Source organism: Neophocaena asiaeorientalis, unplaced genomic scaffold (assembly GCF_003031525.2).
Source record: "Neophocaena asiaeorientalis asiaeorientalis breed wild unplaced genomic scaffold, Neophocaena_asiaeorientalis_V1.1 scaffold648, whole genome shotgun sequence".
NCBI lineage: Eukaryota > Metazoa > Chordata > Mammalia > Artiodactyla > Phocoenidae > Neophocaena > Neophocaena asiaeorientalis.
This window is the reverse complement of record NW_020172781.1, coordinates 4,210,426-4,236,892: the sequence shown is the minus strand read 5'-3', so window position 1 is coordinate 4,236,892 and position 26,467 is coordinate 4,210,426. Positions and strand designations below refer to the sequence as shown.

The 26,467-nt window shown below is 51.3% G+C and overlaps 1 protein-coding gene across 1 annotated transcript; it reads right to left on the bottom strand.

The window, feature by feature from the left end:
• Positions 1-1,566: 1,566 nt before the first annotated feature.
• GLTP (glycolipid transfer protein) lies at positions 1,567-24,933 on the bottom strand. The gene is made up of 5 exons (XM_024741574.1): positions 24,699-24,933; positions 8,593-8,651; positions 7,466-7,599; positions 4,548-4,698; positions 1,567-2,733 (listed from the first exon to the last, which is right to left on the bottom strand). The coding sequence occupies exons 1-5, from the start codon at positions 24,799-24,801 to the stop codon at positions 2,551-2,553; spliced, it is 630 nt and encodes a 209-aa protein (XP_024597342.1). The 5' UTR covers positions 24,802-24,933; the 3' UTR covers positions 1,567-2,550.
• Between the last annotated feature and the right edge of the window lie 1,534 nt (positions 24,934-26,467).

Sequence of the window (26,467 nt, the reverse complement as noted above, 5' to 3'; positions counted from 1 at the left end):
CTGAATGCAGCAACGAGTAAAGAGTCAGCCGTTGTCAAACTTTGGGGCTCGCTCAGGTTTCTGTGCACCATGATGTTAACCTGGGTCACATCCGGGGCTTCCCACGGTGGGAGTGTCCTGGCAGGAGGTATGCTGGAAGGCGGGCTCACTCTGTCCGCTGGCACCGGAGTGGGCATGGCTGGGGGGAGATATGGAGTCAGATGTGAACTCCCAGTGCCCCCAGTCCTGGCAGGATCAACCTAGCCGAGTCCTCTTGAACCCCAGGGGGGTTCAGTTTCTTCATCTGATAAATGGTGCTCCTGATGCCCACATGTCAGGGCGCTTGTGAAATGATGTATATGAAGCACTTGTGCAGGGCCTCGTATACAGCTGGTGCTCAATGTGTTCCTTCCTCCCTGCCCCGGGCAGAACTCAGTCCCACTTCGACAAGGATGAAATGAGAAGGCATACATGCACTGCTGGCTTTGCCTCTGGGGTCAAAAACCCAAAGGGCTCCTGGGGCCAGGCAGGTACCAGGACTGAAGGAGGCTCTCCTGGGAATATTCTGACCTTCCACAAAGAAACTGCCTTCCTGGTCTCACTGTATTATGTTGAAAACACGAAGAAAAGCTCCTTTTTAAAAAGGAATACACAGAATTTTATAATTTTGTTGGCAGAATTTTCTATCCAGAGGGAAAAATCCTAAAAAGCAGTTAGAGTTTAGAAAGATCAGTGGCATTCCTACTATCAGCAACCTTAGAAAATATAATAAAATCAGAGACAGCAAAAAAACTTAGTTCAGGCATCCAACCTTTGGCCACATCAGAGGCAGCCTTCCAAACTGGATATCAAACTGACTGTGCACAAGACCCCTGAAGGTGTTCCATAATTTTCAGGGTCAAATTCAAATCCCTCAGTGGCATGATGTCTCATATACACACAGCCTGCTCTGGGTCAAGCCACCAGGACATTGCTGATGATTTGCAGTGTCCCCTCCTTCTCCTCCTCTACCGGGATCTTCCCAACCCCAACCCTTCCATCGAGGTTTAGTGTCATCCCAGGATGTGACCCACACACACACCTGTAGCCCCAGGCTCCCTCTGGGCACTGACCACTCTATATCATCACTGGTGATTTACTGGTCCATCTTGCCCACTAGACTATCAGTTCTGTAGGAGCAGGAATGAAGTAAAACATTTCCTTCTACATTTGACCCTAGGAACAGAAAAAGCATCAGCCCACGATAAACTCCAATAACCAATGGTCACAGGGTTGGGGAGGCAACAGGGATTGGTGGGGACTGAGGCAAAGTGGAAAATTTATTCACCCACTCCCCGCATCCAGCCAAGGGGGCAGTCATCTCTCAGCTCCTGACAGGCAGTCCGATTTTTCAAAAGAAGCTAGAAATCAAGATTTTTCTGTGACATGTCCCCAGTTTCTCAATGTGGCAACCAGTTCTATTTTTTTAAACCAGAAATAGGACCTGGAGGCCAGAAAACAGGTCCTTGGCTTATCCCCAGTTGTAACCTCTGATCCAGAAAGAACAGAAAAAAAAAAAAAAAATCAAGAACCGAAAGAGCACACCAATGTGATTCCAAAATAGAGATTTATTTATTAAGGATTATTTAGTTTCCACATAAAAATCACCAATTGTTCCTCACTGGGTTTTTAACACATATCAGTTCTTTGGGGATTGCTCTGTTCGCCCCAACACTTTCAAAGATACAGCTCTTTTTAGCGCCAGGAAGGACAGTTAAGGCAGCAAGGCGTGTTCTTGGGTTCATCCTCTCCCCCTTGAAAGAATACACATGGTAGGTAGTTTCTTAGGTTGGAAAAGCTGTCCCTGAAGAAGATAATTATGGAGAAGAATGCAAATACAGTCATCTATGGTCAATTATTTGTGCCTGATAGCTTTAAAATAACCCTCCCCTTGGTCATCAAAGGCTTGCTGGTTGGTTTCAGCTATAAAAACACTGTCTAGCAAAAGACAGTACGAAAGAGCAGGCTCTAATGACAGTGCTGTGAGGTTGGGCTGCGCAAACCACTGAGAACACACACCAGTCTACTTTAAAAAAATCCCACAACAGAGGCCCTGTATAATTTCAGATCAAACCCCCTCGTGGTCCTTAAAATACCCCAAACGTCATTCAGCCAGATCCTCAGAAGGACACATGCCTATTTTTAAAGTGAGGAGTCTGACACCAGTTCCCCCAGAGTCACGCTCCGCATGGGGTGGTGGTGGGAAACCATAAAAACCCTAGGACTTGATTTATTAGAAACATGAATCAATTTTTATCACACTGAAATGAAGGCATAAAGTCAGTCTGTGCTGTCATGAAGTTCAGAAGTGAGATCGTTATTTATTGCTCCAGGAGGATAGACCCCGAAAGTGACTTTTAAAAGAGCAGGGCCGGTCCCCTGCAGACCCTGGTCCGTCTCTGGGCTGCTCTGGGGGGCGCCTCAGGCTGGGGGTGGCCGGCCGGCTGGATTCACAGTGATTCGGGTTTGCCTGTTCCTGCGGGGGGCTGTGGTCAGGGGCATGTGGCCCGGGGTGCCCGCTGAGGGTCTGGCCTACACCTTGTAGTTGAGCTCAGCATTCATCTTGGTGTACATCTCGTAGATGACGTCGATGGTGGCCGTGTAGTTGACCAGGAAGAGGCGGATCTTCTCCAGGCATTCCTCTTCCGTCACGTTCTGGCCCTTGGAGAGTGCTTTGAGGAGGTCGGACTTATAGGGGGCCGCGCACAGTGCTGCCTTGAGACGGGTGAGAGGGGGGTTCTCAGTGTTAGCGGAGGGGGAGACCCTGAGCCACCGGGCCAGGCCCGTCGGGGTTCTGGGAGGGGACTCCCCAGAGGTCCGTGCTGGGCAGGGGTCTGTGCTATTCGTGGTGCTGGGCGGGAAAGGCCAAGGGGGATGTGTGTCCCCTTCTACTCCGGTGAGAGACAGCAGGAAGTTTTGGGGACAGACAGACCTGGGTTCAAATTCCAGCTTGTGCCGCTGACTAGCGGCGAGCCTTGAGCAAGTTACTTAGCCTCTCTGAGCCTCAGTTTCCTTATCTGTAAAATGGGGATAATAATGACACCCACCCAATCGGGCTGCCTTTGTGAGGATTAAGGAGGTCATGCAAAGTGCTCAGCACAGCACACCTGCTCACACAGCAGGTGCTCGGCGTGGATAAGCCTCTTCCCCCAGGGCTCCCTGCCCTGGAGAAAGTGAACAGCTTCCTCCTGAGACCCCACCTTTCTGAGCCGGGGAGAGGATGGCTGATCTGTGCTGTTCCTCTTTTGTCCTTCAGGGGGTGATACTTCCCTAAATTTCAGGGCTTCCCTGACAACTTGAAAAGTCCGGAGAACCGGACATAAACAGAATTTCAGAGCCAGAAGGAAAAGGATGCAACCGGATAAAAAGCTTAGGCTACAAGCCTTTTGAGAAGGTGAGGAAATTACAAATAATTACGTTATCATTAGGAATCAAAATAGAAATAGCTTCAATTTGCGGAGTGTAAACCACATGCCAAGAACTTTATACAGAGTAACACGCCGACTCTTCACAATGAGACTGTGAGGCAGGGCCTATTTTATACCCATCTGCAAGATAAGGATACTGAGGCTCGGGAGGTAGAATCCCAGCTGCCCATTTTTCTTACTGTGTGACCTCTAGCAAGATCCTAAACGTCTCTGGGCATCAGTTTCCTCATCGGTGAAATGGAGGCAAGGACAGTACCTCTCGGTGCATTTGTGAGGATCACCCTCCACCGGCAGCCCGCCAGGCCAGGCATCCAGCACACATGGTTATTACTGAGGTGGTGGTCGTGAGGCCTTCAAGGGGGAGGGGGTCTGCCGAGGATGGCGGGGGACAGGGCTCTTGCAGTGCCCACCCAGGATGAGCACTGTCCCCAGCCCTGCCAGGGCAGATGGCCCAGATGTGGCCCTATTTCCTGCCTGGATCCAGCAGATTCCCGACCCAGCCTACCCTCGATCTGTGCCACGTGGGACAGAGACCAGCCCTCAGGTGCCGGTTCTCACGGGAGTGAGGAAGAGCGGGTGGTGGGGGCTTCAGGAGGAAGGGCAGCCACGACAGTGTACAGGGCACCCCGAGGGCTCTCCACACGTCCAGTGGACCTCTCCCAAAGCCGGGCTGGTGCTGAAGGCCAGTGGTCATCATCACCCCAACACAAGTCACCAAGAGCCTCGTGGGCCAACGTTCTTTCAGCAGACGCCCCCGTGGGCACAGGGGCCCTTCCTCCCCTCCCCACCCCAGTGCGAGGGTCCCAGCTGAATCCAAGGGGCCAGTGAGGCCAGCCCACCATCATCCTGACAGCCTCAGTCTCTGCCCTGCTTCCTCCCATGGCCTCCCAATCAGGCCCCTCATCAGAACCACCACGGAGCATCTAGGAAAATGCCCACCACGCGGCAGGGGTCCCTCGGAGCACCAGCCTCACCCCAGATGGACAGGGGAGCCCTTCCTGAGCCGGGGTGGGAGGGGGGCGGGGACCGCAGCCACTGGGCGCGGAGCAGAGGGCGGGCCCCGCGAGCCGGTGGTCCTTCCGGGCCTGCGGCGCGGCTCACCTGGAAGATCTTCTGCACGATCCAGCCGTGGTACTTCTTGAGGGCCATCTCGTAGGCCTTGGTGGCGTTGACGCGGACGAGGCTGGGGTGGTTCTCATCGCGTTCGCCGTCGCAGATGCTCTGGAGGAACACTTGGATGAAGCGCAGGCCTCTGCAGCCGGAAGGGAGACTGCGCTTCAGGGCCCTGTACGCCCCCGTCGGCACCACCCACCAGCGCCGCACGCGGAGACCCGGATGCCCTCTGTATTAACCTCCTACAGTGAGCCGGGGCACGGACACCCCAAAGGGAGTGATGATTCCTCTGCTGTCATGTGTCTACAACAGCTTCCGTGTAACGTGACTCCCCGGCTCACATCACATGTCCCAAGTACCTCGTCTATACCAGGTCTGGGGCCAGTCCCCGTTGGGCTGTAAGGTCTATGAGGGCAGGGTCTGGGCCTGTCTTGCCTATTTCCATGGTCACATGGCCATCAGTGCTTGAGGAATGAAGCCAGTCAGTGCAGGGTTGAAGCTACAGCTCTGGTCCTCAAAGGGCTCAGGGACCATAAACCAGGGACATGCTGAGAACACAGGCGAGTTTGACCCTGTGGGTTCCCCGCCTCCATCACTGCCTGAGCCACGGTCTGCATCCTCCAATGGCCACTTGAGCCCTTCCTCTGGGGTAGGATGGTGCTTCAAGAGCCAGAAGAAGGGTGTGGGTCACGGCAGAGTGACCAAGTTGAAAATCAGATCAGTACTAGCCCTTTAATCCACATCATTTCACCTGCTCCCCTCAGCCCTGTGAGACTAAGTTCAGCATGACCTGCCCACTTCACAGAAGGGAACACAGAGGTACCCCAAAAGCTCAATCAAAGGCCGGGATGTGAACCCAGCCTGTCTCACTCCCCAGCTGGGGTCCTCTGCTCCCTCCCTGCAGGGCGGTAGGATTCAGGTTGGGGGGTTCTTAGGGGCAAGTGTTCTGGGCCCGAGGACTAAAGGAATAAAAGTTAAGCTTTATCACCTATGAGGTGAAGGGAAATACTCCATGCTTGGATCACAACCCTCAACCATTGGGGATCAGCCTGGGGTGTGGAAGCGAGCTCGGGGTCCAGTCCCAGCCCTGCCCTGGCTGACCACCTCTCCTGAGCCCCTGCCTCTCCCGGCCCAAATGATCCCCCTCTAACCAGCAGCTGGGACGATTCCTTCTCAAGCCCCATCTTACCCTGTTGCCAATGGACTTCATGCCCCTCAGTGGCTCCCTAGCACCCCTGAGGAGGCTGGAACTCATCCCTGTCCAATCCCATCTCATCTTTCCCTGCTCCTGCCTTGCATCCTGGGCCCTGGCTAGACCAGATCTTCCTGGAGGGGCAGATATGCTGTGTCTCTCCTGCCCTCCCAAGGCCTCTGCAAGGCCTCTTCCTCTTGGAACCCTCCTGTTCAGTCTTGGAGACCCTGCTTGGCGATTCTCCTCCGGGGAGCCCTCCCTGATTTCTCTCTGCTCCAGAGTCTGGTATCCAGCTGTCAGGATCTGCCCACCATCCTGACCCCTGGCCCAGGCTGTGGTACCCTAAGAGGGACCACGCCTCTCCAAGCACCATCCCATGCACCCGGCACCATGCACAGCACACAGCAGGTGCTTATTATGTGCTCGATTTGTTGACATCCACCGGCATGTGCTCTCCCAGTCACCTGGCTCTGCCCACGTCTGATCTGGACACAAACCATCTAACTGATCTGAACGTCACTCTCTGGCTTGCTCTTCCTGAGAAACCTATGGAACCTGCCAATGGATAGATCCAGGGGCGTTCCTTATTCCAGGTCTGTGAGTCTCTTGTTGACAGATAAGAGTTAGGTAGCTCAGTGGGGGCGAGTCATAAAATAGGCCATAAGGTTGTTAATTATAGCCCACTTACCCGCTGATGCCCACACAGGCCACACCCTCCAGGGAGCAGATTCTTCCTGTTCTGTTTCACCAAAGAAGTGCATGGGGGTGGGGGTGGGGTAGCTTCAGGGAATGGAGAGAGAGACAGGGGAAGAGCGCCTTTCCTGGCTCCTGACTCCAGGCCCCAGAGAAAGGGCAACATTGGGAACATCCGTGGGGCAGAGAATGGGTCCCTGGCTTCACAGTTGTTGCCAGGGACTGTGGAGTTTGCACAGCTAAAGGAGAATTCTGGAGCTGGTAGAGAGCAGGGTGATCTCAGCAAGCAAGCTGCCTGGCCTCTCTGAGCCTCAATGGCTTCATCTGTAAGATGGAACAATTGTATGCGGCTCCAAATATGTGCTATGAGGACCATATGTATCACAGTTACAAGCACTGTCAACTCTGGGGTAAGACTGTCTGAGTTCATATCCCATATCGGGGTACCCTGCCCCCAGGCCACAGGACGAATTTGTGCAAATTAGAGTTCTTTGTCCTCAAGATGCTGTATTTCTGTCAAGAAGCTGTCATAATATACAAATCTACCATGTGTGTGATGTGACCGGCCCTAGACAGAACATCTTGGTGCAGCGTACAACCTGCACAGCTGTGCTCAGCCACTCAGTCCCAGCACTGCCCCTGTGCCCTGGGCATGTGATTTGGCCTCCAGAAGCCCCAGTGGCCTCCTCTGGGAGATGGGGATAACCACACCTAACTCACAGCACATGAAATGCGATTGGGTGTCTAAACAGCTTAGCACAACGGCCAGAGTACCCGCCGGCTTGCTATGCCTCTGGTGGGGCTGGAACAAGCAAGGAAGCATCACCATCAGGCTGGCCTTGGCCCCCAGGGTGCTTTTTCTCTGTCACTAACTAGTTTTGCACAAGAAGAGCGCCTATGTGAAAGACAGGAAGTGCCCGTCCTGCCCCCGTGGGGCAGTGGCAGGGTTGGCCGTCCCTCCTCTGCAGAGCAGGACTCCGGGCCCACCAGCCACACACACCCAGCCACCTGAGCCCATCACCTCTTCAGCCACATCAGCGCCAGCGTGGCCCCCACTTTGGGCCACTCTGCTCCATACATTTCCTTCTCCACCTCCAGGATGTTCTGCAGGGTCCGGAACTTGGCCGGGTCGGTGTCATACACAGCTTTGATTTTCTGAAACGGAGCACACAGGGTTTCCCCCTTAGGAAGGCTGCCCCCATAGACGGCTGCCTGCGTGCTGGGTGGAGGGGCACCCCGCCAGAGCCTTGCTCTCCTGCCCCCCAGTGCCAGGACCTGCAGTGGGGCTTGTCAGAGGGGCTTGTCATAACAATAACCATGACTGTTCGCATTTGCAGGACTTGGGAAGTACTTTATGGGCACAGCCTCATTTGATCCTCACGGCAACCCTGATGCTGCTGTCATGATTCCCATTTGCAGATGAGGAAACTGAGGCTCAGAGAGGGGAAATGACGTGCACAAGGTCACATAGCTGGTGCAGGTGCGAGCGGGTTCCAGCACTGGCCAGGCCCCAGAGTCCACATTCTCCAACCACTACTGACAGCGCCTCAAACGCCAAGCATCTGAAGTTTCGCTTTTGTGGACAAATGGAAATAGGTTCTTCGGATTCTGAGATGTCCAGGAAGAAGGCTCCTGAGTTGGAGGCAGGCAGTTAGGATGTGAATTCCACCTCTGCCACTTCCGTGCTATGAGCCCCTCAACAGCTCTGAGCCTCAGCTTCCTCATCTATAAAATGGGGATAATGACACAGAACCAGCCTCAAAGTGGATCCTCATGGGGGGAGGGTCAGTGGCTAGGGGATGCCATCCGGAACTCTCAGGATTGGGGAAGGGAAGGGCAGGGTCAGTGCACCTGTGGACCTTGGAGTTTATTTTTTGTTTGGTAGAGTGAATACAAGAACCAGTAGTTTCCTTCTCAGGTCAACCCTCCAGACTGTGGTCCTAGTTTGGCTATGACTGGATGGCATGACCGCAAAGAGGACCAAGAACCTGGAGCTCCAAGTCAGAGAAGCTGGGGCCCAGGCCCATTTCCACATCTCCTTCCTGTTCCTCAGCCTGGGGAACTTGCGGCAGGGAGCAGGGCACTGGTGACCGGACGGGATTATAGAGTCCTGATCTGGGTACCGGGGCTGCAGGGCCAAGTACGTACTGTGATGTTGCCACTTATGTCCACCTTGATGGGAGTAAACACTGGGGAGCCGAGGCAATCTGGGGACAAAACAAGAAGAGAGATTTAGATTCCCAATGAGGGTGATATTCAGGACCCCCATGGGCCATGGGGACAGGAGGGGAGGTCACTTGGTGTGTTTAAGGAAAGGCAGAGCTGTTTGTTAAGTACTAAAATGGTTCATGGGCAATCTGGAGTGCTGGGCTCTGAGTGAGACCAGTTTCTTGCTGCAGGACTTGTCAGAGCCTTTAAAATACACCTGGACTAGGACTTCCCTGGTGATCCAGTGGTTAAGACTCCACACTCCCAATGCAGGGGGCCCGGGTTTGATCCCTGATCGGGGAACTAGATCCCGCATGCTGCAACTAAGAACCCACATGCCACGACTAAAAGAGGCCGCATGCCACAACTAAGACCTGGCGCAGCCAAATAAATAAATAAATACTAAAAAAAAAAATACAACTGGACTATCTAGGGGGCAAACCGTTTTGTCCACAGCACCGTCTCTTCCTAAGACAAAATGTTCTATATTTGCACCGTCTAACATGGGCCACATGTGGCCTTTGAGCACTTGAAATGTGCTGAGTGTGATCGAGGGACTGAATTTGTAATTTGATTTAACTTCCATTCATTTAAATAGCCACACGTGGCCAGTGGCTACCTAATTGGACAGCACAGTGTAGAGTATCTTGCAAAACTAACACTCTAAGAAACCATCTTGGCTGACAAGGCGGAGGCCACGAATGAACCAGCTGGCCAGGAGGCAGCTCAAGGAATCTTAAGAGCTGGAAGAAGAGCTCGTTCACCAGCTTCTTTTTTTTTTTTTTTAATTTTTATTGGAGTATAGCTGCTTTACAATGTTGTGTTAGTTTCTACCGTACAGCAAAGTGAATCAGCTATATGTATACACATATCCCCTCTTTTTCGGATTTCCTTCCCATTTAGGTCAGCACAGAGCACTGAGTAGAGTTCCCTGTGCTATACACTAGGTTCTCATTAGTTATCTTTTTTATACATAGTACCCATAGTGTATATATGTCAATTCCAATCTCCCAATTCATCCTACCCGACTCATTCACCAGCTTCTAAGGAGGAAGTGAGCTGGTGACCCAGAGGCCCCACCGTTCTGAGACTCTGCATAAGAGCCCAGGAAAACCCACCAGGAGTGGGACTCTGGTCACTTAGCAGAGCTCAATGAACTGGGGCTCCATACCCGCTCTGCACACACTGGCAGTGTGGGTTTGGTCATGTCCCCTCTGCTTTCTGAGCCTCAGCTTTCCCATCTAGCAAATGGGCCAACAGAACCTATCAGAGCTGCTGTGAGGATGATGTGAAACAACCCACTTCCAAGACACAAATTTTGTTCACCTCTGGAATCGGAATGTTCTTAACTGGAGGTGTTTTTCCTGTCTTGGTGGTTCATAAAACAACAGAGCATTTTAAAATAGGTGGCACCTTTGAGTTGATGAAATGTGGACCTAGAAACTGGCAGTGCCTGGAACTCAGGACTCCATGGGAAATGTGAGCTGACTGTGGACTGTCTCTCCTCCTTTCCCTCCTCTGTGATCCCCCAGCAGGCTGTCACAGGGACCAGAGACAGCCCACAGGTCAGAGCCCCCTGCTAAGGGCGGGGCACGGAGGAAACACATGGGGAAGGGCCAGTTCTCTCCTGAGCAGACTCAACAAGGACTTCACCTCAGAGCCTAAAGACAGCTGTGCTTCCCCAACACCTCTCACCATCCTCGATACAGAGCCCAGGGGGCAAAGCTGCCCAAGCAGGACGCAAGTGGGTACCAAACCCACGGTGGGGAAACACCAGCTCCAGCTTCCCCTTGTCCGCTGGCCAGGCTGGGGCCTCAGTGTGCGTGCCAACTGACCGCATGGGGCGGAGGACTGGGGGAGGGACACCTGTGGGCTGAATTCCACCCAAGGTGACCCAGCACACCTGGCCGGCCATCTGGAACATTCTAATCGCAGCTGTTACAAAAAAGGTGCATTGGGGAAACAGCATTGGACGTTATAAATGAAATACCCCAAAACCCAATGGAAAGAAGGTCGGGTAGATATCCAGACACCCTGGGTTTGAATCCAGTTAAGCAAGTCTCCTGTGCCTCAGTTTCCCCACATGTCAAATGGGGCAGCAGTGGTACTTATTTCATAGGGTTGACGTGGGGATTAAAATGCACGCACTGAATGCATTTAGCAGAGTGGCCAGCACGGGAACCCTCAGTGCACGAACTGTGACCATCTTTATGACTCTGTAGCATGACCAGGGTCAGGCTCCACGGTCCAGCAAATGTCACCCAGGCTTGGAAGGCACCAGGTCCGTCAGGACCTCTGCTGAGTGGGAACACTGGGCCTGTGCTCCCTGCCACCTCTACTTTCCTACCTCCCGACTGAGGCCCTCATGGGGCCCGGGGTGGCTGCCTTGCCCCACTGCAGGCTCCCGGGCACAGAATCCTCGGGCCGAGAGGTGAGCCCACTGCTCTCAGCTACCGGCCTCTCTCTCACGCCCGTGGGAGCACATCTCCATCCATGGGGTTACGCTGGACCTCCCCTGGGGTGGCCACAGGAGCTGCTCCGAGGTGCTGGGTGGGGGGATGCAGGCTGCCTGTCCCACCTGATCTTGGACCTGCCAAGGGCATTAATGAGGTAATGATTCCACCCACCCTTTCACCTTCCCTGATGTATCGCTGACCTCATCCTGCAAGGCCAACCTGGGAGTCTGTGCAATTTGCTAGCCCTGTAACGTGTTCTCTCCCGGGACATTTACCACCGACTCCCCCAAAGGACAACGCATTCCAGACTTAAAATAAGAATGCAGGGGGCTTCCCTGGTGGCGCAGTGGTTGAGAGTCTGCCTGCCGATGCAGGGGACACGGGTTCGTGCCCCGGTCCGGGAGGATCCCACATGCCACGGAGCAGCTGGGCCCGTGAGCCATGGCTGCTGGGCCTGCGCGTCCGGAGCTTGTGCTCCGCAGCGGGAGAGGCCACAGCAGTGAGAGGCCCACGTACCGCAAAAAAACAAAAAACAAAGAATGCAGGGAATTCCTGGCGGTCCAGTGGTTAGGACTCAGTGCTTTCACTGCTCAGGGTAAGGGTTCAATCCCTGGTCAGGGAACAAAGATCCCACATGCCGAGCGGCATGGCCAAAAAATAAATAAATAAAAAGAAAGCTCCTTTAAAAAAATAATAATAATGCAAGACAGCCAGGACTCTCCACCACTGGAGACTTCCCCTCTTGACTATGCAACCAAGGGTCACCAATTCCAAACCTCACAGGAGCCGGGCAGGTGCCACGGATGGGCAGCATAGGGACTGGTGAAACCCTTCCAAAGGGGGACTTTTCTGGTGGCGCAGTGGTTAAGAATCCACCTGCCAATGCAGGGGACACGGGTTTGATCCCTGGCCTGGGAAGATCCCAGATGCCGCAGAGCAGCTAAGTCCGTGCACCACAACTACTGAGGCTGCACTCTAGAGCCCTCGAGCCACAACTACTGAGCCCACACGCCACAACTACTAAAGCCAGCGCACCTAGAGCCCGTGCTGCGCAACAAGAGAAGCCACCACAATGAGAAGCCCGCGCGCCGCACAAAGAGTAGCCCCTGCTCGCCGCAGCTAGAGAAAGCCTGCATGCAGCAACGAAGACCTAGCTCAGCCAAAAAATAAAAAAAACAAAACCCTTCCAAAGGGATGGCCAATGGCTTCACCTCCACATCTTTCAAAATGTATGTTGTCCAAAGACATGAGGTGGATTGATGGATGGATGGAGAGGTGGATAGAGAGGTATGGTCAGGTATTAATGGTAGAATCTACGTGACAGATTCATGAATATTCACTGTAAAATTCTTTCAATTTTGCTGTACATTTTATTTTTTTTATGGGTATACTATTTTATTAACATTTAAATTTCACCAAGGGTTCACTAGCCATTTGTTCAGATTTTTAAAGACAAAATGGGCAAACAGCTTTAAGGCTGCGATATATTTAACACTGCACCATATATTCACCAACTAGTCAATCGAAGGGGTATGACTATACCCTTAGGAGCACCAAGTATAGGAACAAGCCCTGGAATTGGAAGACAAACTTGCCCCACCATTCAGGACTGAACAGAGGTCTTTGGTTGCTGACAGGATCTCCCCTTGACTTCAGACTTGAGACAAACCGAGGGAGTCTGTCAGTATACACAAACCACTGCCTTCAGTAACAGGATGGACTGGCCAGAGCCAGTTCAGATTGTGGAGGCCAGTCTGAAGTGAGCAGGGCTGGCTGGAGGCTGCAAATGTCGCAGCTGAAAGCCAGCATCGGCGGATGACAGCAGCCATCTTCTAAAAATTGCTGATTCGTACACAAGTTCCTAAGATGCTTTTCCCAAACAGGGTTGCTGTATGTATTAAATTTTTCATATATAAAGTTGGAAAAGAATGTCAGACTTGGGACTTCCCTGGTGGTCCAGCAGTTAAGATTCTGTGCTTCCACTGCAGGGGCATGGGTTCAATCCCTGGTGGGGGAACTAAAATCCCACATGCTGTGCGGCACAGCCAAAAAAAAAAAAAAAAAAGAACAAAAATGTCAGACACTTTTTTCTGCTCATAAAAGTCATACTTCTTCCTTCCACTTTTTCTCCAAGTCCACTGCACTGCTACTGTGATTGTGGTTCCACGTGTAACTCTGTTTTCCACCCACCCCTGCCATGGACTTGAGCTCAGAGAGGGCAGAGACCAGGGGGCCTCAGTCCGCCTCTGTGCCCCCAGCACCTGGCACGGAGCTGGACCCCAGCATGAGTGAGGGGGTAGATAATAGGAAACGTGAATCTAGAGGCACATTTCCTGCCAGGTTCTTTTTCTAGCCACTTTCTTATAGTGAAGATTGACCCAATGCACCGGGTCTGAGGACCCACGCGACTAACATGGCAGAGGCTATGAGAAGGGGCTTTGGCCTCAGTTTCCCCACCTGGAAAGGGACCACCCCTGTAGAGTTGCTGTGATGAAGCAGGCGCCATATGTGCCAAGTGAGGGCCCTGAGCCTGGCCGTGATTTGATTCCCACCACCGGCTGATGTTCAAGTAAAGCCATCCCACGTTGGAGATGCGGAACCAGAGCTTGGTGACAGACCATCATCAACCATGCGTGGGTGGCTTCCTAGCTTTTCCCAGCGACTCAGGTCACTGGGTGTGCATTTTAGACATGCACAGAATGTTATTCAGCTTCCCTGGCTCTAGAAACGGCTCTTGTGTGGTTCTGAGCGCCCGCCCCACCCTGCGATGGCGGGGAGAAAGGCTTTTTGTTTCGCCTCCTCCCGACAGCGGGTCATGAGACTGCCATGGTTGGCAGGAGCCGGGCCCCAAGGCAGCTGTTCTTGTGCGTCGTGGCTACCATGCAGGGACAGAGCTTCTGCTCTACTGTAGGGTAGGATGTGGGGTCTGGATGGACTTCTGGAGCCAATTGTAGAGCAGAAGCAAGAGAGGGGAGAGTCGAGGGCTGGGAGATGGACCCCAGCAGAGGGAGGTGGTGAGGCCGACCGACCCCAGAATCCACTTCCCCGCTGCATGGGGCCGGGGCGAGGGGGCAATTGCTGGCAGGAAAGGCATCACTGTGTACACGTAGATGGGCACACAGGAGTCGGGCTGGCAGCATCTGGGGGTGGGCCGCCTGTGATCAGGGGAGGAGCACGGTTGTGCTCCAGAGCCCCGGTCCTGGGTTCGGCTCTCAGATCTGGTGTCTGGACAAGTGCCTGAACCACGCTGGGCTCAGGCCCCTCCCTTTCCAGAGCCCTGAAGTGCTGGGCAAACAGGAGGCGCTCCAGGTAAGCTGAAGCCAGCTTCAACACGCCTCATGGAAGGCTCTGGGTTTATGTTTGCTTTGGCGCAGCCCGAGGCCACCAGGCCCAGAAGAGCCAAGTGACTGGCCCAGGGTCACATGGCGAGAGTCAGGCACGCAGACACAATTAGCCAAGGCTGGTGCCACGACTTCCTCTAGCCTTTCTTTCTAGGACATTTCTATCTGTGTGTGTGAACTCAACAAAAGCGAAAGGACTCTGACAGGAAAACCCTGAAATGATTTTAACCCCCAAGCACACTGTGGCCTAAGCCTTGAAACGCAAACTGGCCACTGCTCTGGATACGACACGACACAACATGCTTCTGGAGGGTTATCCAGCTTTACCTTTCCTACAGAATGCAGTCCTGCCTCAAAATTATTACCTTTCTTGTTTTACCTGTTTTGCAGTTAACTGAAACTTGTTTTTCATTGTTGTCAGCCAACAGGGTCTTTAGAATGACACCCAGAACCTGCCAGAAGGGAAGGGCAGGGGGTGGGGGGGGCCGGGGGGCACTCGGATGCTTTTCTCATTCATCAAAGGAAGTTGTCTCAAAAACAAAAGAAAAATCAGATACAATTTCACCATCTCACTGCATGGAACCAACTCTAATGGGCACGGATTCCAAACACAGTCAAGCCTTGGTTACCTGGAACGTGTTGGCAAATGGCCCCTTCTGTTTAGAAGACTTTTCTAAGCATGCTACTCAACCCAAAAGGCATAAGGAAAAGGCCAATAAGTCTGATTACAAAACCTAGAAACCTTCTATATGGGATGGGGTCAGGGTGGGGGGAAATCCCATCACCAATCTAAGCCAAAGAACAAACTGATTGGGGGAGGGGATGACCTGTGTAACAAATATCATAGACCAGACTATCATCCCTAATATGTAAAGAGCTCGAACAAATCAATAAGAAACAAACAACAACCACCTTATAGAAAAATGGACAATTAAAAGAAGAAAGGAAAAGACATTTAATCTCAATAATAAAAAGAAAATAAAGCAGTGAAATATTTTCCATCTACCAAATTTTATGAATGTACCAACTTTCACATGCAGCCATTCTGGATGGAACTTCTCAAAATGTAACTCAAATGTCCCTGCCTTTGTACAGCAAGCCATTTGCAGTTTTCTAAACAGGGCCATCATCAAAAACAGGAATTATGATAAAGGTGTGGCCCACTGACATCACAGGCCTCCTCAACTCTTCTCTAAATGGCTCTACATGGTATGTTTTCAGGGACTTAGGACAGTTTTGTGTAGTTTTTTAAATCTCTCTTGTTTTCTCTGCAGTGCTTTGATTCTGTAGGATACTTGGAAAACAAATAGCTAACTTTGTCACCATTGCCTGCAAAATAAGAGCAAACAGGCACCAAGTAAGCATTCTGTGCATGACCTCTGTGACAGTTCTGCCCGGGTCTCTGTCATAGCTCAGATGGTTGAGATTGCCCAGACAGCAGAATTCCCCGTAAGCCAGCAGTCACCATAGCCACACAGAATCACATTCACTTCCTCTTTTTCTGGCCTCAATGTAGTTGGAAAGCACCTGCCATCATGCTCTGAGCAAGCCCCCAGCACATATCTGGAAATTTCCATCCAAGCTGCTCCTCAACACCTGCCTCTTCAGACAACCACATCTTCCAACAGGTGATGTTCCCAACATTAGGCAAGAAGGTGAGAGAACCGCCCCCGCCCTGGCACGCCCTCTCATTTCATCTCAGGAATAATTTTCCTTCAAGAACAAAAAGCATTCCATTTTTAAGACGCACAGCTTCACTTTCAGCCTGTGTGATTCAGTGTGGGAATACCAGACCCAACCCATAAATACTTATTTGAAAAAGGATGAAGAGTGTACCTGTGTCATGACTCTAGGAGCCTGGTTTGGGGAGGTTCTATTTCAAATTCAATTTTTTTTTTCAATAGCTGGATAATAAGGTTTCGTTGTTAAACACATGGGGCAGATTAACTTTACAGATCCTGGGTTACGAGGATCATAATGGGAGGCACTCAAATTACAGCTGATGGAGATGAATCATTTATTAATCCATGGGTATGTGGTGTGTGTGTGTGTGTGTGTGTGTGTGTGTGGAGATGGCTCAGTCTGCAATAAGGCCTATTTTGAAGCATAAGAGCACTGAGAATGCCCACCTTCCTAAAACTAGTTCCCATTCTAAATTCTACTATCCTAATATCTAAGAGAAAAGAATGTTTACAAAATGATGCTTTTAAAAATTACCCCCATGACATGCCAACTCTCTTTATCCAAAATTGACCCCTTTGTCAAAAACCAGCCTTCAATCAGGAATGCAGATGGGAAAATGATTTCTCTTACTTGCTGTGTGGCCTGGGAGAATTTAGTTAAACTCTCTGAGCCGCAGTTTCCACATCTGTAAAATGAGGCTAATAACAGGCCTCACCTCATAGTTTCTGGCTAAATTTTTTAAAAAGTATTCTTTATGATTATGATTATAATAACTATTATTATACATTATATCATCATTCTTTAGAGAAGAAATCCAGAAAAGTGTAATTCCAATGATTAAGAAATCAAAAGAGAAAGAGAGGAAGGGAGGGAGGAGAGAGAGGTAGGGAAAGAAGGTATTATCAGTTGATTGATATGGTGGGTAAAATTAACAGGAGCCCTTCAGTTATAAAATAAGGACCATGTATTCCTGACCATTAATGTCTGAGATCAGAAGGGAGTGGAGAAAGGAACTTGGGGGAACAGCAGTGCAGAAAAGGAATCATTTCTGAGCCAGGGGAAGTGTGAGCTGACTGTGGAAGTGCAGGGACAGAAAGCAGAGGTTTTACAGGACTCTGGAGAGGGCAGATCCCTTGTAATGACCTCTTTTTTTTTTTTTTTTTTCATTTATTTAATTTTTGGTTGCATTGGGTCTTCGCTGCTGCACGTGGGCTTTCTCTAGTCGCAGCGAGCGGGGGCTACTCTTCGTTGCGGGGCACAGGCTTCTCATTGTGGTGGCTTCTCTTGTTGCAGAGCACAGGCTCTAGGCACACAGACTTCAGTAGTTGTGGCTCACGGGCTCTAGAGCGCAGGCTCAGTAGTTGTGGTGCACGCGGCATGTGGGAATCTTCCTGGACCAGGGCTCGAACCCATCTCCCCTGCATTGGCAGGCGGATTCTTAACCACTGCGCCACCAGGGAAGCCCCCATTGTGATGGCTTTTAAAAGCTCAGATACAGTTAACACTGTAACAATTAAAAACGAAACAAAACAAAACCCTGTTACAAGTAACTCTGTAAGAATGTAACACAAGGAGTTGACATCCATCCAGGCCATTTTAAAACTGAAACAATGCAACCTACATTTCCATTCTAATAAGCTCATTGAAATAAGCACACTGCCAGATGGGAACTTACTTCCTATCATTTCCCCTCCCCGACAAACAGCTCAAAAAGGCCCTTTCTGCTCTGGAAGACTTGTGGCAGGGCTGGCCCCCTACAAAGCCCTTACTAGCTGTGTGACCTGGTTAAATCCCTTCACCACTCGGAACCTTGGTCTCCTCTTCTGTAAAATGACACCAATTCCTCCTAATTCATAAGGTCATGATAAGGACTGGAAATGAGATATCGGCTAGTTCGATGCTTGGCACAGGGGAGTCACTCAAAACAGGAGTTATGCTAGCTTTGATGGGATCATGCATTATATTTTACATGCTAGCTATGATGGGGTCATGCATTATATTTTACAAAGCCCTTTGTCACGCATTCTTTCCATTCCCTTTCAAGTCCCATGTTGGCTGGGCACCTACGCTCTGCCAGGCACATTGCTGGGGCCTGGGAGGCGATTCACAATGGGGCACTGTTCCTCCAAGAAGCCCTATGCGACAGACACCCCACAGATGAGGAATGAAACGGGGGTTGGATGAGCTAGCAAGTGACAGAGTGGACGTTCAGGTCTTTTCCCTCTTTCTTCTCCATCCTCTTCCCTCCAGGAGCAGAGGCCAGACCTCAGTCCCTGACCTCAGGGCCGGACTTTTCTGAACCCAGAGGATCTCATCCTTATCACTGGGGGAACAGAGCAGGTGGGCACCATTTGTCCATGCTCTGCACTGGCCTTTGGATGTTATAAGTGAGAATTGCTTCAGTAGCCAGGCAGCTCAGCTGGCCCCAAGCCCTGGCAGCTGGTCACCAAGAGCCAGAGGCAGCTTGTTTTTGCAAGAACCTTGCTTCCCAAGGGCTGTGTGGCAAGAAGTGCAGAGTCTAAAGGTCTGAGGATGTCTGTCCCACCTGTGCAAAAAGATGGAGTGATTCTGGGCATTGGGTGCCAACATCATCTAGGGGAGGCCGCCTCCTTCGGCCCTCCTGGGATGCCCAGCTTCCGCCCTGTACAGTTGGGGCTGCAGGCTCAGAGAGGGGAAGCACTAGGGCATGGACACACAGCTGGGGCACCATGGAAGCAGCACTCAAGCTCAGGCTGGCTGCTTGATGCCAATATCCATCTATCTAGAGACTTCGATTCATGGACTTCAGTGGACAATAGACCCAGGTTCAAAGCAACTTCTTCCCTCTAAGCCTCCAAAGCAGCCAGCTCATGGGCTGTTACACAGACGGACGGGATAAGACAACAGGGCCAGCGGTAGCCCTCTATACAGGTGTTACTTGGCTCTAACTTGGGCCAGGTGAGCTCATGAGCATGTCCCACCAGCACGCAGTAGGTGTTCCTCAAGGCTAATGAATCCTCACTCACTACTTGCAAACACACTTCCGATGGATGAGAGGAGTCTGCAGGCCGGTTCAAACTTGCAAAACCCATTGCTGAAAGTGACTTACCCACCTCCCTCCGCAAAGTACATTGTTTCTTCCTCCTAGAAGCGGTCTACTTCCGGTTCCTATAGCATCCAGCTCTCAACAGACACTCAACCAAAATGATAACTAACCTGCTATTGGACGAGGGTTAATACAGTTTCTTGTTTCTCTTTCTTGGGATATTCTATACAAAACCAAAAATAAACATATATTTGTATCAACTTAAAAAACAAAAACCAAAAAAATTGTGGTCCCAAGTCCTGAAAGGTGCTTGTTGCAATGGTAGGAACAACTTCTTAGAGGCCAAGGGGGTGTGGGTGGGGCTGGTCCCCAGGCAGTTAACTCAATGTCCCAATTAAAGGAAAAACTGAGCTGTCTGGGGCCTCCCCACTGGATGACTTCCATGCCCGAGTAATCAAATCTGCGTTCAATTAGGCAAGAGATATGGTCCCAGCATAGCAAGATGATTATGAGGTACGCAGCTCCAAGGAAACCTGCATAGCTGGTCTGGGGTTCCCAGTGTCTTGGATAAGCCACAGTGGAGCCAGCAGAGCTCCTGGACTTCGGTGGCCAAACAGGCTGGCTCCACTGACCAGACAGGAAGCCAGGAAAGCAGGCAGGCACAACAGCAAAAGCACTGCATAAGCAGTCCAGAGGCCTGAGTTCTAGTCTGGCTCTGTGGTCAATTGCTGGCTGTGTGACCTTGGGCAAGTCACCTAACCTTTCTGGCCTTGGTTTCTTTGGCTGTAAAACAAGATAATTCTGTGCTTCTGGGCCTCCCATTTCCCCCCCCCCCCCCCCCCCCCCCCGTTTTGGTTTTAAAAAACATCAAGCCCCCTCTTTGCGTCAACGTTTTTCTCAACACTCCTAAATTTAGAGCTAGCATTGAACCAAAGTGATGCAAAACCACTCTTTCTGGGGCTACTCTAGGACTGTTTCGTGAGTATCAGATATCTGTAAGGCTCGATTCTATGCACATCCATTTAATTAAGCTAAGAAGCCTGAAGGAAGTAAAATCACCCCTGGAATCTGGATCTCAAGAACCAAGAGGTAGAAATCATTACTTTCAGCTCCTGCATCTTTGGTTGCTCCCTAAACAGTGAGAGCAAACAGGTGTCACCTCATGCATCAATTCTAATGGACCTCGGAGTGGCCGAAGCTGTGTTTAGACTTAAAGGGGAAAAAAACAGTATCATGATTGATTATTAACGTCTGCCATGGGTACAGGATATGAGTTATGTATCTTAAGTTGATTCTACACTTTAACTTAGAAAGAGAGAAGAAAGCAAAACACTTTTAGAAGAACCCAGAAAAATGGGAATGGAACCAAAAGCATTCACTCGACAAACATCACTAGCTCACCAAGTGCACTGAAATAACTCCAAGTGTCAGAATGGGGTAGATTCCATGGGAGTCAGGAAAGATTTTCCAGATGAGGTGACCCCTAAGCTGATTCCTTAAGGATAAGTGGAACCCAGCCAGGTGAAAGGAAGGTGGTGGGCCAGAGAGGAGTGGTACCCGAGGCAGAGAAACTGACGTGGGTAAAGTACCAGAGGCAGGTGATGGCATGGTACCCTCTGTGGGGCTGCAAGCCATTCAGAAAGGCTACAGCACAGATATCAAGGTGGGGTAACAGGGAGCCACTGAGGCTTCTAGGCAGGGAGTGACAAGACTAAATGACTAAGCCTCTCCCTCACCCTCCCTCCACCCCCCCCATCCTCCAATTGCAAATGTTCTAGAACAGCTGCATGTTTGACCATAAAAGATTAGAGAGCAGGGCCTCACAGAAGTCAGCTGCAAACTGATCAGTCAGAGGTGAGATCCAATTACTGGGTCAAGGTAAAGAAAGAAGATGGACAAAGGGCTGACCTCTAAGTGGACACAGCAAAACCTATACAGCTCGGGAGACTCAGGCTGGAGATATGGAAGGGTTAGCCCAGGATACAGATGTTCTGAGCTACATCTGACCTGCAGCCCAACCTATTAGCATTCATCAAGCCCAACCAATTCTGTCCCAAACCACCACCGATGATGGTTTAAGAAATGGGTTGTGCTAACAGGTTAAAAGCCTTCACACCCTTCGACCCGGCAATTTCCCTTCTAAACGTTAGAAATAACCAAAGAAGTATGCAAAGAAATATATACAAGAATGTTCACTGTAGCACAGTTTACAAGAGCAAAAAAACAAAAAGGAAGCAATGTAAATGTCCAACAGCAGGGGATTGGTTAAATAAATTATGGCCACATTCAAACAACGAAGTTCTAGGCAGCTATGAAAAATGCTGATTGATGGGTAAAGGTGGTTATGCTATATTGTTGGGTGTAAAAAAGCAGCTTATACATTTCCCCTTAAATATAGATAAAGATATAAATGGGTCTGGAATGAAAATACTCTGAAATGTCAGCATTGATTCTCTCAAATAACAACAACAACAAACTCTGCCTCAAAAGGTTGTGAGAGGATTAAGTGAATTAATCTACATGGAATGCTTAGCACACAGTAAATGCTCGATAAATGGCAGGGAGATTTTTAATTTATCATTTCTTCTTGTTCCATTTTCCTTTGAGAAACAGATCTTCCTTGCAGAGTTAAAATACTTTTTAAAAGCACAGCTTTCAAAAAATAAAAAACCAAAAACCAAAAAAAACACAGCTTTCAGCCCTCTGCCCTATTTATATCAAGAGTGGTAGCTCTCAACCAAGGGTAACTCAGTCTCCCTGCAGATATTTTTGGTTGTTACAACTTGCGGAGATGGGGTGCTACTGGCATCCGGTAGAGAAAGGCCAGAGATGCCACTAAACGTCTTACAAAGCACAGGACAGACTCCCACCCCAAAGAATGGCCCAGCCCCAAATGTCAGCAGTGTCACGGTGGAGAAACCCTGATTTGGAGGAAACTGGCACCGAATGCCTTTCAGACTTCTTGTGTCCATAATCCCAGGCCTGCTCCATTCCAGAAACACACCACCCAGATCATCCAGGGGACCAGACGTTCCCAAGACCTAGACAAAGCCCGTGTGTCAGAGCTGACGGCGGATCTCCACCGACCCCTGAGTGCCAGAGAAAAGCCACTGGTGGGAGCATCCTGCTGAAGCTTAAACCCTCAGGAGGAACTCTCCCCCAAGAAGAGCCTAAGGCTTCAAAATGGATCATCACGTTTTTTTAAATAGTGCTAAGAATTATCCTCTGTGGGCCAACCCACTGAGGCCTCTGTATAAATGGTGCTTCTGTCAACAGATGTGACGGCCCACAGCACCCGGCTCGCAGCAAAGACAAGGGTCTTTTGAGATCAGGGAAAGGAGGAGGGGGTGCTCTCCAGCAGGGGCCCCAGATCACCGCCAGCTCCAGCCGCCACCACCCCCCTTTCCTCTAAAACCGGCACGATAATCGCATCAAACGAAGGAGCCCCCAAATGCAGAACTGATGGGCAACCTTGCTGAAGATGAGGGAGGAAAGGGCCACAGAGCTTAACTCGGGGTTTCTCCACCTTGAGATCCAGCTAACATTTGGGGTTGGATCAGTTCTTTGTGGTGAGGGCTGTGTGTGCACTGGAGGATGTTTTGCAGCATCCCTGGCTTCTACCCACTAGGTGCCAGTAGCATCTCCCCGTGCCCCTCACCACCACGCCCCCCTCCCAGGTTGTGACAACCAAAAATGTCTCTAGATATTGCCAGATGTCCCCTGAGGAGGCGAAACCGCCCTCAGTTGAGAACGACTAGCTTAAACAGATTCTGAATCCTTGTTCAGGGCAAATGCTCATAGAACCAAGGAGGGGGGAAAAACCTGTCACAAAAATCAACAACTCCTCAATGCTCAAACCAGATAGCTCCCAAGCTCCTGCCTGGAGAGTCAGTGTTATCTCAACACTGAGATACAGAAAATAAGAATGTTTTATACATTTAACAAGTTCTGGCTGAGCACCTACTGTGTGCCAGGCACTGTTCTGGGTACCAGGGATGTAACAGTGGACGTAAAAGAGCCAGTCTGAGAATCGTACAAACCAGCCAATGGCACTCACTCAAACACTACTCATTAATCAATTATCCACTCTATGAAGGAACCAAAACTGAATCCAGGAACTTGTATAACAACCACACATCTCCCCTTGCCAATAGCTAAGACCTATTTGGCACTTAAGGCCTCAGAACTTCACACACACCACCTCATTTACTCTTTGCCGCTAGTCTAGGAGATCAGCATGCCCATTTCACAGATGGGGATGCTGAGGCTCAAGAGGTGGAGGAGGAGAGCTGGCACACGACTCCACGTAGTCACAACCACCCCAGAGCCCACGGCACTTCAGGGACTACTGCCCACCATGAGCCCTGGTCACCCACTAGGGGGGAAAGGGAGTGACTGCCCCAGGTGCCCCTTCCCTTCAGTTCAAGTCAGTGTCAAGGTTCTGTCAGTTTGCGGGTTTCAGCTAGACTCTGCCCTCCGGACTGGTCTCTTCCTGCAAGGCCACCAAATGAAACAGCAGGGTGGGGCGCTGGGCAAGCCCACATAGAAGAGGAAAAAGCAGAGCTCAGGTTTCAGCCTTTACTCAGGACCAGCAAAGCAAAGGGCAGGGGCCGATGGTACTGTCTTCAGTTTCCCATTTTCCATCCAGGGTGTGGGCTGGGCTGAGGGATGGGAGAAAGGAAGGTCTGCAACCAGCTCAGTGCTCCTATGACCTCCCAGGGCATGACATATGGAGGAGGAGTCTTTCCCTTTTGGACCCCATCCCAAGCATTCCATGTCTGATGTTGCCCCACATAGCAGCCCCCCTGTCCTGAGCCCTGTTCTAAATGGAGGGAAAGCTTTAGGTGGTTCTCCCTAGGAAGGGGCCCCAGAGTTTTGCGACTCCCTCCAAAAGGCCCCTCCTCACCCTGCCAGGCTTCCTGCCCTTGGAGTGGGGGTGGTGGGTGGTGTCTCTGATCTGAAATGAGGGAATTCTAAGGAAAGAAGTGTTCACAAGGTCCCATGAGGGAGAGGCTGGGAGAATTTACAGAAAAGAGGGGGTTTATGAAATGGGGGGGATTCATTTTAAGGGGAGGGAGTTGAGAGCCACTCTGAAAGGGAAGAGGGGGATGATAGGGTGAGAGATGTTTTCGGGGAGATGGGGGATTGGAGGATTGGGGATTTGGAAGAGTAGGGGTGTCTGTGGGCAGAGGACGACTGGGGTGCACCAGGGGACGGAGAACTGCCAGCATCTGAAGGACATGTTGGCATGTGAGGTGTCTGGGGAGACAAGAGGGTTGGGAGAGTCTGAGGGAGATGGAGGATATGGGGATGTCTGGGAAGAGATGAAGGATTGACATGTTCGGGGGAAAGAGGATTTGGGAGCGGGCAGGGATAGGGAAAATTTGGGGTGCTTGGAGAAAAAGGGCATCTTGGGTGCGTGGGGAATTAGGATTTGCGGTGTCTAGTTGAGGGATGGTTGGGGGATGCTCAGGAGAAGAAGGATGCGGGTGCGCTCTGGGTCAGGGCTGCGGGCCAGCTCCCCTCTTCACCCCGGCTCACCGAAGAAGGGCGGCAGGTGGGACACCGCCTCCAAGAAGGGCCCCGTCTCGATCTGCTTGTCCGCGGGCAGCGGCTTCAGCAGGTGCTCCGCCAGCAGCGCCATTTCGGGGTCGAGGCCCTTGGGGATGCCCCAGCCGGTGCCGCGGGCGTCCACGCCGCCCCCCGGGCCGCCGCCGTCAGCTCCGGGGCCGTCACTGCCGCCCGCAGCAGGATCAAGGGACGCCAGCGTCGCCACTTCCGCCCGCTCCGAGCCCGCGTAGACAATCACTCAGCGCCGCCCGCCGGCAGTGCGCCTAAGCTGCCGGACGCCCCGCCCCGCCCGTCCGCCCGTCCGCCCGCCCGCGCCCAATCCTCGCCCACGGCCGCGGACCTCCGCGTCACCATTGGCCGAGGGGCGGGGCTAGCCCGCCCGGCGCGAAAGCGCGCCGACTCGTGGATCCAGGTACGCCCAGGTGAGCCGCTCCCAGGTGACCCGTCCTCAGGTGTGTTACCTGCCGCCCCCGGCGTGGCACCCCCCCCAACCAGGCGGGCTGGCTTGGGCCGAGTCCTCGCCTGATGGACGAGGTCACAACTCACAACCCATCCACCAGCCCAGGTTACAGCCCAATCCAGCCAGCGTCCCTTAGGACATCTGTTTCCCCGCAAACAGAGCCTGTCTTCCAACAGCCCCCAGTGACTTTTTGGACACTGCTGTGGTCACAGTTCTCTTTGGCTACAACCACTGGGGACGCATAATTCTTCTCTGTGAGTGATCCTATGCCTGTTGGACACTGCTCAAGTCACAAGTTAACTCGGCCATGCCTAACTAGGACTCCTGTTACCTGAAATCTGGGGTCGAGTCTGACTTCAACAGTCTGATATTACCTGATGGATTCAGCCCAGTTTACAATCCAACTCAGTCAACACCTGACTGGTGCTTGTTTCCTCAAACCTGACCTCAGCCCACTAGCTCAGAGTACACGCCTGTCACAACCTGGAGCACAGCTCACCTCAGCCACAACCCACCTAGATGCTTGTGTCCTAAAATCTAGCACACAGTTGTTGACAGCTCATTCATTCCAGAATAAATAATTAACTGTGCCCCCACTATGTGCCATGCACTGTGCTAGGCATTGAGGATAAAGTGATGAAAAGTACAGCAAAATCCCTGCTCCTGTGAGGCTGACATTCTAGTTGGGGAGACAATACAACCCAACACAATACAATACATTATAACACAATACACAAATAAGACAACTTCAAATACTAAGTGTAAACAAAGAAACTAAAACAAGGTGGAGTGCCAGGGGATGACTGAGGACATGACTGGGATAGGATGTAGAGAGTTAGGGGCAGTAAGTACCTATGAAGTGGTGACATTTGATCCAAGACCTGAGGGAGAAGTAGGAGAGAGCCAGAGTGGCTGGGACATGTGCAAAAGCCTTAAGGTGGCAAAAAACTTGGTGTGTGCAAGCAGCCAGGGGGAACGGGGGAGGGAATGGGAGTGGAGCAAGTGCGAGGAAGAGGCAGAGGAGTGGAGGGATAGGAATTGAGCTCAGGGAGGTGAGCAGGGGCTTGTTGGGTTAGGTAGAGGGTGGTATAGTTTTGGATTTTATCCTAAGGGCAATGAGAAATCACCGGTGTCAGAAAAATAATTGCCGGACCTTATTCAATATTTTCAATTTAATCTTTCAGGGGGCAAATGGGAGAAGAGGCTGTTCCAAACCAAGGACACGACCCATGTACAGTCAGGAAATGAGAGGGTCTGGGGGAGACAAGGCTATCATCAC